This window comes from Malania oleifera, chromosome 6 (assembly GCF_029873635.1).
Source record: "Malania oleifera isolate guangnan ecotype guangnan chromosome 6, ASM2987363v1, whole genome shotgun sequence".
NCBI lineage: Eukaryota > Viridiplantae > Streptophyta > Magnoliopsida > Santalales > Ximeniaceae > Malania > Malania oleifera.
Window position 1 is genome coordinate 94158983 of NC_080422.1, and position 16662 is coordinate 94175644.

Genomic DNA, 16662 nt, shown 5'->3' on the forward strand with positions numbered 1-16662 from the left:
TTATGGAGTTTTAAATTAAAGCATATAACTGTTTTGCTTAATGATTGTTCAAGCAACAAAAAAAATCCCACGAGTCACTCATTTTATAAAGAACCAACGGTATTCTAACACGTCATGGAAAGAGCTTAGGCGGATGCAATGGGCCTTGGCGCGCATGTGTGTGTTTAATGTTATATAAAATGATTTTCTTATAAGTTTTTTTTTTTTTTTTTTTTGACTCATCAACCATAAAATTTTGGCTTTATTCAAACATCACGCATTCCTAAATATATAGTCTCTTATATATATATATATATATATATATATATATTTTAATTAATATTTAGAGATTGATGTACTTACCGAGGTTAAATTTGTGGGTTTGTGTGTGTGTGTGTGTGTGTGTGAGAGAGAGAGAGAGAGAGAGAGAGAGAGGTTGGATAAAAAAAATATTTCATAAAATATAGGTGTCTAGCTAGTTGGCCAAGGATACCACGTTTAATAAAATAGTGCAGGTTGGAAGTAGGCTCAGAAACATTATTTAATGTCTTCTAATACACTATGCATATTAAAATACAGTATGAGATAATAAAAATGCAAAGACTGATCTCCCCACCAACATCAATTAACATTTTCTCTTTTTATTTTTTATTAACAAAATTATTATTTTTATTACTTCTAGCATTGCAAAAGGACATGAAATAAAAGATTGGTTATTTGGGAGCATGTAATTTAGAGCCATAAATTTAAATTTATATGAGTCGAGATAAAATATAATTTTTCCTTCTTTTAAGATCACACAAATTCAAATACTCCAAAACACCACCTTATGCCAATAAATTGAATCTCATTGATTTGTCAATGCTTTGTGTATTAGTTAGGGAGATGACATCATATTCTTCAACAGTGAAATATGCTGTGTTTAATTATGGATGCATAGCTGCTTTCAATGAGCTCGCCCATTGTTTACTGCATGCTTTCTTTTTCTATGCTCATGAATCTAAGAATTATCATTCTTTAAATATAGTTCAACTTGTGGTAAGGGTAAAATATGCACAGCCCACAGGCAACAGTGTAGTGCACGTGAATTCATATCATAATCTTTCATTATGTTAGATCTCATTGGAAGCCTTTGAATTAATGTACATTTTCAGTGTAGGGTTTGGTTTTATTTGGCCAAGCATGCAGTTTTATCCTTTCTTTTTTTTATATTTAAAAATATTTATACAGAAAAGAAAAACAAAAAAGTTCATTATCCTTTATAATACGCACGGATAAAGTTGGTCGGTAGTTTTTTTTTGGTCTTCGATCATTAAAAATAGTAACAATAATAGTAATAATAATTGTATGAAACTAGATAGGGAATGAAAATGCTTTCATCCAATATACCATATGCATCCAGAAGAAAAGCCCACTGCTAAAACACTAACACCCAAATTTAACCCAAGTGGCCTTGTCCAAGATCCATCAGGCATACCTTAGCGGCCTCAGCCAAACCAAACGATAAAATTTATAACTTTTTGGGAAATTGATTCCTGATAGTAATGGGGAAAAAAAAATGTAGAACGATCACAATTCCTTCTCTTGGGTATAGCAACAAAAATCACAAATTGCCTAGGCTTTCTATCAAAATATTTATGCATACATGTGGTATGGGTTCTAGGAAGATCGGTATAGGACTTCAACGAGCCACAGTTTACTTGCCAAGCAGGCATGGGCAACTCTTCGATCTAGAGGATCATCGATGATGTGAGATGAGATGAGTACTTACCACGGTTGTAGAACAGTGCTCTACCTGCTCTTGAAGCAGTCTAGAAGCCCGAATAGATACCTTCATACACCTAAAGGCAAACTAAAGGACTTCCTCTTCACACCATGCCGATCAAGCTGAAAAAGCCCTTCTATAGAAGCAGAAGTACCGCCCAACAACTAACCCAGATGAGGAAGGGGAACCCTTCATGTGCTAAACGCCCCATGGGCAGGACTAGTAATGTATGGGAGCACATTTTGGATTGATGGAGAGTACTCTAGCATTTAATTGACACTAAAGTTACCAACACAAACCCCCTCCCCTTCTCCAGGGCAAATAATGTCAAAAACTTTTATAATTATTCATTTTTTTTATACAAATATTACAAAATTATTTTAAAAAAATTATTTGCTTTTTATAATTCTTTCAAAAATTAAAATAAAAAAGAAAAGCTATTTTCCACGACTAAATAAGCCTGAAATTTGCTGTCCAATAATAGATAATATTCTGGTCATGAAGAAGTTTCCCAATAGTACTCTGGCTAACCAAATCAAAGCCTGAGCTCAGAAGATACAACTGTGAAAATAACCGAAACCAAACATAGGTCTGTACAACGACAGAGAGAGGCTCTGCTCCTTTCCAATTGAAAAGATGAATTAGGTTGAAACAAAAAAAGGACAGGGGCAGAGAGAGGCTCTGCTCCTTTCCAATTGAAAAGACACGCATTTTATCTAAATCTATAAAAATCCAAATCCATGTTTTCAAATGTAAATGAGAGAGACAGAGAGAGCTACTCGTGTTTATCACTGAAATACAACTAGGATTTCCCAAGGAAAATGGCCGCAAATCACAACAATAGAGCACGCACACACACTGCTAAGTGCTCAGATCCTAAAATTCACACGCAAACGCTAACTACATGGCACTAGGTAAACCAAAATGAGTTCCAGAGTTTGGCAAGATCATGTCTACATTTTGTCCATTTGTGTCAACCATTTAGTTTGTGTAACCTGCACTTTCAACTAAAACAAAAGTCAATTCTATAGCTAAAACTGGGATGTCAAGAGGACAATTCAACAAATATAAAGCCAGAGAAAACTCATACAACATATCGATAGGTGACGTAACGGCCTGCAGTCTCACTTGGCCGGATGATTTTCACAACTTGCCCACGTTTCAGCCCATAATATCTTGCAATTGGATCAGTCACCTGAATCCGAGGTAGCTAAATGCCGAAACACAGAAAACACAGAAATATCAGTTTTTTGCGGAACTTGTCATTGAGAATCAACAGAAATATGGACCACCACACCAATCTCTCATAACATTAAGGATAATAGCTCATTCAAAGTAACAGAAAAGCAATGGAAATCTTCATCTTCCAAGCCTATGATGATCTTTAATCATGATAGCCAGCTTACAGTGTTCAGCATGGATGGAAACATAAGGCACGACTATTAACATGCTTGTTGAGATAGTTCAGAAGGCAGTCTACCTAACTCTTACCTAAAGGGAAGTTCGTTATGCATGGAGGCATTCATAAAATATAATACTGTATTGAGCTAAGGTATATTGGAAATCAATTCCACCGCTGTTCTTCACTCCATATGAAGCACACTGGAAATCCAGTAGCCAACCACCTTGCTCAATTATAGACGTGTTCTTCTAATGTTACAATTTCTAAGGAAGTTCTAGAATCTATTCAACAGTTTTGTTCCCTTTGATTGCCTTTGTTTGATAAAATCTTGTATCTTCATACCCTAAGAAATCCAACAAGAGTAACGTCTAAATTGCACAAAACTCACCTGTGTTTCTTTGACAGTATACCTCTCCAACAAAGTCTTCTTCTCTTGATCAGTAAGAAGTTGATGCTCAGGAACGAGAACATGTTCTTTAATGTTCACCAACAACTCAGCCTCCTGCATCCACAGAATTGAATAAACATTAATCTCCTCTTTCTAAATCCAAGAATTAAAGATGATAAACCATACAGTAACTATAACAGCAATTATTGCATATGAAAGATGGCCCAAGGGGATAATGAAAACGAATAATAATAATAATAATAATAATAATCAAATTAAGCTGTATGGTACGACAATGCCTGAAAGAAACAAAAAAAATCAAGTGATGCAGCACAGAAAAATCTCCTGAAAACAATTTTAAAACTTAAATCAGGCAAAACAATTATCTTGATTCAGTACTCCTTCAGAATTTCTGTCGATGAGGTACTGGACCAGTTTTCTAGATCACCAAAAACTGTTTTGAGAGAGTCAAACATTTCAGCCATCAAGTAACAAATAATTAGAAGAGATAAAAGCATACCTGATCAATCAATTTTGTTTTTAAATATATGTAAACAAAGAGAAGTACAATATTTTGAAGTCTCCAAAAAAAAGTTCAGAATATTGAAAAGGCAAACTTTGAAAAGTTAGTGGTAAGATCAAGAAGTCCAAAAATCCATAAAGACAAAAGATTTGGTATAAAACATGGCAAAAATATAGAAACATAGAAAACTTCAAAAAGTATAAATAGGCAAGAAAGATCTAAAGCAGGCCATTAGTGAAGCTGAGCATATAATACTTTATATGTTAAGTTAGATCAAAAAGATGGGGAAAGGGACATATTTAAGCTAGCTAGAGCTGGAGAAAGAAAGAGAAAGAACTTAGGTAATGTAAAATGTATCCAAAAAAAAAATACAACAGTGTCTTGATTAAAGAGATGACATAAACGAAAGACGGAAAAATTATTTTAATAAGATATTTAATGAAAACCAAATAGAAAACCTAACATAGAATTAACAAATGAGGAAAAGGCTAATATTTTGAGATTTATTCACAAAAATAAGGTTAATGAAGTTAAGTTTGCACTAAAAAAGATGAATAATGGAATAAAGGACCCAAATGATATCCCAATTGAAGTTTGGAAACACCTAGGTGATAACAAAATTATATGGTTAACTTTTTTATTTAGCACAATTATAAAAAACTACAAAAATGTCAAATGGATGGAGGAAAAACACTTCGATACCTATATACAAAACTAAAGGACACATTCAAAACTCTAATGACTATTGTAAAATTAAACTTATGAGTCATAGAATGAAACTATGGGATAGGGTAATTGAGAACCAAGACTAAAATTAAAAAAATGGGTCTCAAAAAATCAATTTTGTTTTATACCTGAGATTGACTATAGAAGTCATACATATTTTAAGAAGATCAATGAAAAAGTTTAGAGAAAAGAAAAGGGATTTGAATATGATTTTATTGACTTAGACGATGACTATGATAGACACCAACTACCTAGGGAAGTTGGTGGGTTTTGAGAGAGAGACTAACAGACAGAGAGAAACTATGCAAATAGGCACATTGATGCCATTAAGGATAGAGTATGAGCTAGCACTAGGAGTGGAGGGACTCAGGAATTTCCAGTCATAATATAAGCACATCAAGGATCTAATTTAAGCCCTTATCTTCTAGCACTAGTGATGGATGAACTTTAGGAGCATACAAAATGAGGTTCCATGATATGTTGTTTACAAATGATATTGTCTTGATTGATGAAAGGGGTAGAATATAATTTAAATTAGAATTACGGAGAGACGCTTTAGAATCTAGAGGTCTTGGTATATATAGAAATAAGACAAAATATATGAAATGTAATTTTAGTCTTTTTTTTTAAGTAAAGAAACTTTATTAAAGACAAATTGGCATCAAGAGAATGCCTTTCAAGTACAATGCCAACACAACAAACTAAAACAAACACCAATCACTCAAGTACATCCCAGAAATCAAGAATAATAGGGAGGTCCCTCATGGGCAACCCACAATGCCAATTTGAGATCATGAAAATCCAATTATCTTTGACAACCTACAAAGAAGAAACTGTCCCATTGACAGCCCTTCTATTTCTTTCATTCCAAACTGCCAAGAAATAGCAAGGGGAATAAGAGAAAGGGCTCTCCTTTCAAGCTTGTTGGAGCAAATCCCTTTCCAAAGCCCAAATCTTGCTCTCAACCGACGCTACAATGACCCATTTCTAATTGACCAAAGAAGTAGCCAATCTCTAGAGACTCCTGGTCTAAGGGCAAAGGAGAACGATGTAATTCATAGATTTTGCTTCTTTGAGGCATAGGAAACACCTATTCACAGTAGAGATGCCCTTTCTTTGAAGGTTTTCAAGGGTAAGGATCTTCCTCATTGCGGTCTCCAAGGTGAAAAAGTCAACCTTGGAAGGGTTGCTATTTTCCAAATGGGTTTCCAAGGAAAAGAGTTGGTACACTCTGTTGAACAGCTAAGGTGGTTATAATAGCACTTGACTATGAAAGTTCCTTCCTTTCTCAAGGACCACTTAAGGTTGTTGGAGGAGCCTTGGCTTTGAACATTGTAAAGGCTGCTGTAAATATCAATAAGAGACTCAATTTCCCAATCAAAACACATTTCTGAACAGGGGAAAGTTCCAAAGGTTCTCATCGGTTAAGGGTCTCTAGTGATGGCAATGAGGGCATTTTTGTTGCAGGAAAGTCTATAAATAGATAGGAATGAAGTGCCAAGTTGGGAGCCACCACACCAAACACCATGCCAAAAAAACACATCCTTTACGTCTCCCACATTGAAATGAATGTGAGAAAAAAATAAGTGTTCCCACCCTTTTCTAATGAATTTCCAAACACTTGTACAATAACCATCAACCACCTCTCTAGACGCCCAAATGTAGTGATAAAGACCATATTTTAAAAACAATAGCTTCCATCAAAAATGATTATTCTCAAACATGAAACTTGACATTCATTTTCGCAAGAGTGTCTAGTTGAAGAGGGGAAGGGATCTAAGACCAAACCCTCACAAGATGATATTTAAATTCCTCTCATGTTCCCCCAAAGGAATCTTCTTTAAATACCTTCCAATTGATTAGCCACTGCACTAGGATGGTAAACAGAGACAAAATAAACTGGGAGGTTGGCTAAGGTGCTTTTGATAAGAGTGAGTACCACCCTTGGAGAGATATGTCCTCCTCCAGCCAGCCAGTTTCCTTTCAAATCTACCAATTATTGGATAACAAACACCCTTGTCTTTGAACTTGGCTCCCAAAGGCAAGCCAGGGTAGGAAATAGAGAAGCTTCCAAGGTTACAACCAAGAATTCTGCAAGGAAGGGACCACGATTACAAGGCCCCATAGGAATGATAACACTCTTGCTCAAGTTCACCTTCAAACCTGTGACTGCTTCAAACCCAAGAAGGATGCATCTAAGGTTTAGAATTTGAACAAGATCAAAAACAATAATATCATCAGCAAAAAAAAGGTAGGAGACAGGAAAATTATCTTTGCTCCTTCCGATGTTGAGCCCCTAAAGGCCACTTTCGTTTACCTTGGTCATCATGTGGCTCAAAACCTCCATAACCAAGAAAAATAAAGAGGGAAAAAATCTCCTTAGCTCAAACTGCATGATGATCTGAAAAACTCCGTAGGACAGCCATTAATCAAGAGAATGAAGTGGTGGAATGCAATGACTTATCCAATTGCACCAAATTTGCCCAAAACCCATCCTTTTGGGGATATAAAGCAGACAGTTCCAATTCACATGGTCAAAGGCCTTTTTTCATACATACCCAATTACCAAACTAATCCTCTTTTTCATCCTTTTAAATAGGTATCAATGACCTCATTCACAATAAAGGCAGCATCCATGATCATTCTACCTGTGACAAAGGCATGTTGGTGCTTCCCAACCACTTTTGAAATCGCCAATTTGAGTCTTGCTGCTAGAACTTTGGAGAGGAGTTTGTACAAGCTACTGACCAGGCTGATGGGACAAAAGTCTTTAATACTTAGAGACCCCGCTCTATTAGGGATCAGAGAGAGAAAGGTCGAATTGATGTATGTGTTGCTTAAGGAGGTCCAAGTGCTTTTGGAAGAAAGCCATATTAAAGTCATCAGATCCTGAGCCTTGTCCCATTACAACTCTTGAGAGCTGAATCAATTTCCTCTTCCTCAAAGGGCCTTTCCAGCCATCAAGCCATGGAGAAATTAAGATTTTTGAAAGACATACCATTAACAACTCATCTCCAAGATTCCTTCTCAGTATACAAATTTTTGTAGAAGCTGTATGTGCTCCTTTTAATCTCTCTCCTCCTCAAGAAGAACACCATCCACTTCCACTTTTATCAAAAAGTTATATCTACAATGCGCATTAGCCTTGCAGTAGAACAATCTGGTGTTCCTGTCTCCTACCTTCAACCAAAGGGCCCTTGATTTTTGTCTCCAGGCTATCTCCTCTAAGCTAATATCTCAGCAAGGGCTTCTATTTTTTAAGAGCAACTCTTTTTGCTCTATCAACTTTTAGACTCTCTAAACTCCTGATCTTCGAGCTCCGTTATATCATTCAAAATCTCATTTCCTCAAGAATGATATTGCCAAAGATGTTTTTGTTCCACCACTTCAGCATTTCTTCTAGCAATTTTAATTTAGTTGCAGCCACATAAATGGCCTTCCCTTCAATCTGCATGCTAAGCCACCAATTCTTGATCAAACCACCGAAACCTTCATGTAGCTATTATGCAAGTCAAAGAAGAAACAAAGAAGATGTAATGCAGAGTTAATAGGTTGGGTAAAATGGAGAAATGTGTATAGCATGTTGTGTGATCATAGAATATCCTTAATATCAAAAAGACAATTTTATAGGACAATTGTTAAAACCTGCTATGCTACATGGATCAAAATGTTGGGCAATTAAGAAACAACATATCCAAAAAGTAAAAGCTGCCAAAATGATAATGATAAGGTAGATGAATGGTACAATGTTAACAGATAAATTAAGGAATTAATATATCCACAATAAGTTAGGCACAGCACCTATAGAAGATAAGGAAGGAGCAGCTGTTGGTTTTTTGAGTCCAATCTCTATTTTGATGTTGACAAACACAAGTGTCTCATGTGTGTGGTTAGTGTTTTGAACAGGTTTTCAATTCAAAATGCACACACAGAAGAAGAAGATGGAAGCCAGAAAGGACTTAAAGCTCACATCATACTAGCGTATTCCATGAAGAGAAGAACAAAGAAAAAAGAAGACACTTGTTTATTTTAATTGTAATTGCATTTAATTTTTTATCTTTGGTCTATAATAATGTATGCATCTGCATGATATGGAATGAATGCTCAGATGATCATAGATTGACCTTAGGGCACCTACACTTCATACAAAACATTTTCATAAAAAGATAAAATCTTACAAAATTGAACTGGGGAGTCTCTGCCTCGTAAGAGGGACAAGTTGGGCTCAGCTTTGTAATTGAGCTGAGTTTACCTTACCCCATAAGGAAAGGTTGTGACGGCTTCTGCTCCGCCCATTTGAGTGAGCAGGGATAGTGGAATCCTTGGAGGGTATGCCCAAGACGGGGACGTAGGCTTGGTTTGGCTGAACCTCGATAACAAATATCGTGTGTCTCTCTCTCCTTATCTCATTTAATTATTGCACTTTTAACTTCCGCATGTGTATGCTTTCATTTATCGTTATAATTATTTGCATGCACACCTCTATTTAAATAAGATATGTTCCACGTGTATGTTTGCATTTATCGTTTTATTAATTTACATACACGTGAAAATGGGATATGATATGTGGTGACTTGTAAATGTTTAAATTAGCCAAAAAGTTTTAAAACCCAATTCACCCTCCCCCCCCCCCCCCCCCCCCTCTCTTAAATTTTGATTTTGACTAAAATTTTGAAGCTCCAAAAGTATAGAAATTTTGATACCAATTTTAATTTCGATGTCAATTTCAATTTTGATTTTTAAAAATGATGGAAATTAGTAATAAAGCATGGAATTCTTTTATGAAACTTTAGAAATAGTTAATAGACATAACATTGTATGTTCTAGGACTAGTATATTATAAATTAAATACAGCTACTTTAGAAATGGTTAATAGACATTACAATGTAAGTTCTAGGACTAATATATTATAAATTAAATACATCTATGTTGTGTATGAGGTGCAATAGTTGTAACATAGTATATGTATTGAACATATTTGTAATATAGTATGTATATTAAACATATTCAGTAATATAAATGAAATTCATTAATCAATTAAATATTGTTAGTCGTGGGGGCTACATAATTATGGTTAATATGTTTTGATGATATTAACCTATTTGTGGTTCCTAGTGTCTCCTATCTTTGCGGATCATGCTTAATACAGGTTTCAATGACGAATTCATGAAGTACTGAATCAAAGGCAAAGATTGGACCGAGTTGACAATCAAAGTAGGAAAGATCAAAATGTCACATACTCGGATGAACCCAAGCACAACCAAAGGAAACTTTACGTTGAATTATATGTAATATGGGTTGTGTGAGGTAGGAACATTTTGTAACTCTTGCGGTTTTGTTTCATTCACGATTTCTGAGCAAGAGTTGAGCAAATGCATGCATACTAGGACACTTGAGTTTATATGGATTTAACCTAAAGTCACAAACTCATCTTTCATGGGTTTCAAAGTTAATTCAAAGAGTTTGTCAAAACAATCATAAACTCAATTCTATTTTTCAAAGGGACAAGTTTTCAACATCTTGGTTTCATAATCATTTTCATACTTGGTCCCAGTCTTATCAAAACATGGTTTATGTCCTAAAGCCTCAAGAAGTCAACCATATTTTCATTAAAGGACATATTGACATATAAGATATCAAAATGAGCTTTCAAATGTGTTTATCAAACAAGATATCTTATATTCAATGAGAAACTCACTTGGACAAGTTTTAATCTTTAATAAACTTAATATCTTTTATATACTTTTGTCCAAGAATGTTTTAAGTGATTAAAAAGCTTTCTGGTTGGGTTTAAAACCCCAGTTATGCACCGATCAAATTTCCTGAACACCCTTCGGTATTTGGGGCATAACTTTTGCTAGAAAAGTCAAAAAAGGACTATCTTGGTGTCAATGGAAAGCTCAGAAAAAATTTCACAACTTTCGTGTTGATGAGTTTTTCTGATTTGGGGTAATCGTCGACGTGTGCAAGAAACCGTCGACAATTTCAGAGAGCTTAGAAAAACCGTTGAGGAGCATCATCTTGTAAAGCATTTTCTTGTAAGGTTCTTTGTGAACCAAACTTGGTGAAGATTCTTGGTGAACCGAAGGCTCTTGGTGAGCGTGGTAGGGATTTGTTCCCGAGTGTAGGGTTTGGTACCTGAGTTGTACGGCTTGCTCCGCCCGTGAAAGAGTATTCATAGTGGATTGTGGAATCCTTGGTTTGGTGCTAAGGCGTGGACGTAAGCTTGGTGTCGGACCACGTTAAATCTCTGGTTTTAAGCTTTTCTCTCCCTATACTCTTTATTTATGTCTTGTGCTTGATTTATTTTATATATTGTGATTTAATTACTTGAATCTTGCCAAGAGTTTTTATTTTGTAGAGAAATGTAATATACGCAAAAATGTCCATTCATCCCCTCCCCCCTCTGACTCTATATACTCCCAGCTGGGACGACTAACAAGTGCTATTCATTATAAAAATATAGATAATTTAGACATGAATGGTTAAATCAAATGTCGTTGTAAATTTAATTTTTCATATAATTTCAAAAGCCCTCGAAACAATATTTTGTTTCAATGAGAGAGAGAGAGAGAGAGAGAGATATTTCACTTTATGTCTAGATCACACATTTGAAATCCAAGGAAATTTCATTTTATAGTTAAAATTTAATAAGTTTCTCTAAAATTTGAGATTTCAATAAATTTTGGATTACTTGTTGAAATTTCAACAGAAATTATGTAAGACGGAAATCAGCTGTTGCTTCAATTTCAAGGATGATGGTAAGCAGAAATTTCAACGAAATTTTTAACAATTTAAAGGAAATTTTAGACTATATCTAAAGCATAGTCCAAATAGTGCACCGGTCAGGAGTGAGGTAATTACTGTTACTAGCAGTAGAATGGTACGGGTAGACCTAAGGTAACTCAAAATGAGATAATAAGGATTAAATAGACCTTAAATTGCTAGGGGAAATTGCCCACAATCATGTAAATGGGCAAAAAAAGATTCATGTATCCGACCCCGACTATTGGGGATGCTATTTGCATAGAGCTTTTGAGTTCTTTGTAGCATGACAAGATGTTGGACATAGTGGGTTTAAGTTGGTCATTTAGATAACACTAATAATCTTTCCAATTAGACAGTCAACAAATCCTGAAAGCTACATGGGGAAAAAAATTTCATGAATCTTCCTTAGTTCATTCATTTTTCTATTAATAAATTTTCAGCCACAAAGTAAGTTCAACATTTTCTATGAATTTGTATGCCAATACTTTGTATACAATTATTGGAATAAAATCACAAATAACATTATTGTACATGTTACCCAACTTCACAATATGCTAGTAGTCCGACTTTTAAGACCATTGTAAACCACAGCTCCATGTTGATTCAACTGGCAGGTCATCAATAATATGACTAACAAAAATAATGCATAAATATGTATATGCAATGCATAAACCTGTTGTCCTATACAAGTCCACAATAAACTACCACTATCTAAACAGATCATAGCTATGCAAGTTGAACTTGAACAAAATTGTAAATGTCAATGTTGTTCTACTAGCAAATAGAAGGACAAGCAGTAGCAGCAGTGCATATAAAAAGTGAATGTAATCCCGCTAAACCCCCACAACTGTGATTCCAACTTTGAAATACTGTTCTCTAAATGATCCTAGCCATTTATTCTAACAAAAATATAAGCAGTTAGATGACTCTTGTTGTCAAAATGGCACACATTTAAACAAATCAAAGATTCATGAGATAGAAATTAACAAGCCATACCCTAGTGAACATGTAGTGTCCTGATACTGCTGATATTTCAGATCATGAATTTTTGGGATAAGTAAAGCTGCAGATACTCAAGATATTTTCAACATGAAAATATTGCACAAGGGTTAGCAAATCCTAACCACCAAATTTGTCTTTACAATATCATGAAAGCATTTTTTTTGCACCTGGAAAACCTCTAAATTGAATTTCGAAGATATTTCATTTATGCATGTCCTGGCAAAAGGCGTCAAATTCTGTTGGACAACAAAGATCGCCCTGAAAACATTCTCTGACTTCATGCGATTCGTGTAAGTCTTCATTGTCTTAACACCAACCTTCTGCTCCTCTGGGAAGAAAACATAGATCTGACCAAGATGAAACCACCAGTAAGTTGAAAAACAAAAGAACAGAAAGACTAACAGGACAGCTGCATGCAAAACACAAAGCTCTGCAAACATGAAATTTCAGATTAAAAAAAAAAACTCAAATGAGAGGGAAAAGAAAACTACCACCTCTTATATTTATTAAGTCGTAGATTCAAAAAGTCAACATCAATATCTGTGTAATAGCATATGATTCACAAGAATACAAATATATATAAGCAACTCTAGGGCACTTTGTGTTAAAGATGACCAAAGACCAAAAAAATTGGGTAAAATTCCAAAGTTATAAAATATAAACACTTCTTTCTTCATTATTGTAATTTGTAACCAAAATAAAATTTTCAATTAACCGCAAACAAAATAACGTCAGCTAAGCAAAAAAGACAAGGACGCCCACTCCAATGAATGTGACAATATCCAACAATTAAACATGAACACAACTACACATATCAATTACAGTTCATCGATCCCTTGCACAAAAATACAGTTCATACTATGATAACAGCTGCAAAATAGTGAAGAGGATAGCGGATTTCTTTTGAGCTTGAAGGACAGACAATAGAATGCACAGCATACCTGGTCAGAGCTATCATCCCTCTTGGCTTTATTGATAACAAGATCTTCCCTTTTCATGTTCTCTCCATATTTGTCAATAAATTGTTGTTTTGTCATATTGATTTCAAATTCCCCAACAAAATAACCCCGATCCCTCAGCATTTGCATTACAGTTCTTCGGATTCTATATAGCTTTGTGACATCTTCATCTGATGTAGACATCTCCTTGTCTGGTAATCATGGGTAAAGAGCTGGAGAATTAGGCACTGCTTTGATAAACTAATGGAAACAAAATGGTTACAAAATGCCATGTAGAAAAACTATCGATTCTTCTTCTTTTTTTAACAAAGAAAAATAAGACCTGGTAATGCAGGTAAAAAACTCTTAACATATACAGGCTTCTTTCCCAAATTCAGCTTCAATACAAGAAAATTTATTCAATGAATTGTCATATTCTGAGTCACTACAATTCCAGTACGCACACATCTTTCTATACATGTAAGCAAGCAATAAATGAATAGATCAACCAAATATCACAGGAAATGTTTTTCACACTCCCCTAAATCCTCTGATGAAGAATCTCCTAGTATAAAAAGGGGGCAGGGTGAAATTGAGACAATTGCTCAGTAAAGGGCTTTGTATTCAATAAACTGTCATTTTGTCATATTAATTTCGAATTCCCCAAAAAATAACTGCAATCTCTCAGCATTTGCATTACAGTTCTTCAAAATCTATTTTGCTTTGATATATGTTCATCTGACATAGATATCTCCCTGCCTGGTAATCATGGGTAAAGAGCCAGTCAACTAGGCACCATTTTGATAAACTAAACAAAATGCCTTGTAAAAAAACAATAGATTGATTTTTTTAAAGAATAATACAGCTTGGTAATGTAGGAAAGAACTCTAATAATACAGGCTTCCTTCCCAAACTCAGCTTCAATTCAGTAATATTCCGAGTTACTAAAATTCATGGACATACAAATGTTTCTATATCTGTCACAAAGCAATAAATGGACAGCACATCAACCGTATATCACCCAAAAAAATTTCAATACATCACCCCCCCCCCCACCTAAACAAGGTTGTCAGGATCGGGATCTTATGCTGGATTGTTTTTGGCATTGTGGGGGTGGGGGGGGGGGGGTGTCCACAGGATTTGATTATAGGATTGGATCAAGGATCATAAGATTCTACATATAATGTAAAATAAAAATTAAAAATCAATGCATATGGAATTTAATGATAATTCTTAAGATCAGAAGCTTAGTTAATAAGTACAACATTTTAATAAATTGAAAACTGAAAAATCATAATACTAAGTAATAAATTCAGTTTTTAAGTCAGCCATGAATTACGCCAAAAAAAAAAAAAGATTCAGAATTTCAGACCGTAAGAAGAAAAAGGAGGAGGAGAAGGAACTCTCAAGTTTCAACTCTCAAGAAGAATAAATCAGAGTTTCAGAGTTTCAAACTACAATACCCTCTTCTTAGCTTTCAAAAACAAGAAGAAATCTCAAGTCTAATGAAGAAAAAGCAGGCTGCCAAGCTCTTCTTCTGCCTGCTGCTGCCAAAACAAGAAGAGTGGCAGAAAGCTAAAGAGCTCTGCTTCTCCTCTGCTGCTGCCAAAGGAGCTAAGGGCTGCGACTGGGGCTGCCTGCTGCTACTGAAGGACCTGAAGGCTGCAAAGCTGTGACTGGTGCTGCCTGCTTCTGCAGAAGGCTCTGTCGCTGAATGTCGATGGAGTGTTGTTGCCCAAAACAAATCTCAGGTCTTGGTTTAATTTTTGCCTAACTTTTTAACGCTTTGGGCTAAATGGGTCAAGGGAGACCCAATAAACCTATTTGGAAACTATAGAACTACATGGTGGGCATTATTTATAAAGCTCGAGTCTTGAGCAATTCAATTTCAGCCTAAGAAGTAAAATCCTATTGACCCACAACAATCCTATGATCCTACAATCCACACACAATTCTGCGTAATACTCATTGATCCTGACTCCCCTTATGATCTGGATTAAACACTAATTTTCGGGAGTTTAATAAGCATGCATCTGGACCCTCTATAAAAAGAAAATCCCAGTACCAAGAAAAGAAGACGAATTTGAGACAATAGACAATTGCCCTATAAAAGGCTCTGTGATCAATCCTTTTATTTTACAAAATTTAAGAACAGAATTGTATTGCCTACAAGTGAATGTATAAGCCTATAAGGAGAAAACTAAACAAAATTTCCAATAAGGTTGATATCTAAGCAGCAGTAATACCAACACACAACACAGACATGACATGATACTAACATGGCGACAAAGAAATTTTGAAAAACAAAAGATACAAATGAAAGCAATATTCTCAAGGAACGTAGCATCGAAGGAACAATGACTATGAAAATCACCCATCTCCTTTTGCAAATGACACTATCATCTTTCGTGAGGATGAGCCGGAGAAAATTCTTAATCTTAGATGCATCCTCCTTGGTATTTAGCAGTGTTTTAAAAGGCTCAATTGAGGCTCGCCTCAAGGCACAACATGCCTAAAACGCCTCGAGGCTTAATCTAAAATACCAAATTCCAAAAAGGCTAACGCATTTTTACAAAAGGCACGCCTTTTGCCTTTTTAGTTGAGGCTTGCGTGTTTTGGTTGTGTGATTCTCAAGTAAAAAGTTGGTTAAAAAATTTTAACTACATGTTTGTATAAAAGGAATCTCATAATATGAGTTGAATTCTAGAACTCTTGAACCTCAATCTTTCCAAAATAATAGAGTTGTATCTTAAATCATGAAAATAGTTTGAACTATGTAATAGTATAGCTATCTCTCGTCATGATTTATGTCACGTATTCAAGTTAGCAATTTTTGAATAGCCAACAAGTAGTTTGCAAAATATATACAATTTTTTTTTCTTACATTATATTTGTGATTTTCTTAATTTTTTTTATTTTTAAAATATATAAATTTATTTACATTTTTTTAATCTTAAAAATAAATTCTTAAAAGGCTTATGTCCCAATGCCTCAAGGCTTATGCCTCACCTTTCAAGGGTTAAAACGCCTCACCTTACGCCTTCGCCTTTTAAAACATTGGTATTCACTATTTAGGCTTAAAAGGAAATTTGGGCAAAAGTCAAACCATTCCAATGGGAACTTGTGATTGTGGATCTTTGCTTGCGAGTCTCCTTGGCTTTAAGCTCAGAG

General features: G+C 35.0%; 1 protein-coding gene across 5 annotated transcripts in view; it reads right to left on the reverse strand.

The window, feature by feature from the left end:
- Positions 1–2528: 2528 nt before the first annotated feature.
- The window catches only part of LOC131157088 (DNA-directed RNA polymerases II and IV subunit 5A-like), a 49989-nt gene continuing 35855 nt past the window's right edge, over positions 2529–16662 (reverse strand). For 3 of the 5 annotated variants that reach the window (XM_058110970.1, XM_058110969.1, XM_058110968.1), the window contains 5 exons: positions 13495–13703; positions 12721–12900; positions 3535–3648; positions 2835–2954; positions 2529–2751 (listed from right to left, as the gene is read on the reverse strand). In XM_058110970.1, the coding sequence (XP_057966953.1) occupies positions 2698–2751; positions 2835–2954; positions 3535–3648; positions 12721–12900; positions 13495–13695 (669 nt within the window). In that variant the 5' untranslated portion in view covers positions 13696–13703 and the 3' untranslated portion in view covers positions 2529–2697. Of the gene's footprint in view, positions 2955–3534; positions 3649–12720; positions 12901–13494; positions 13704–16662 lie in introns of all 5 variants that reach the window. The other 2 variants (XM_058110972.1, XM_058110971.1) reach the window with 1 other exon arrangement.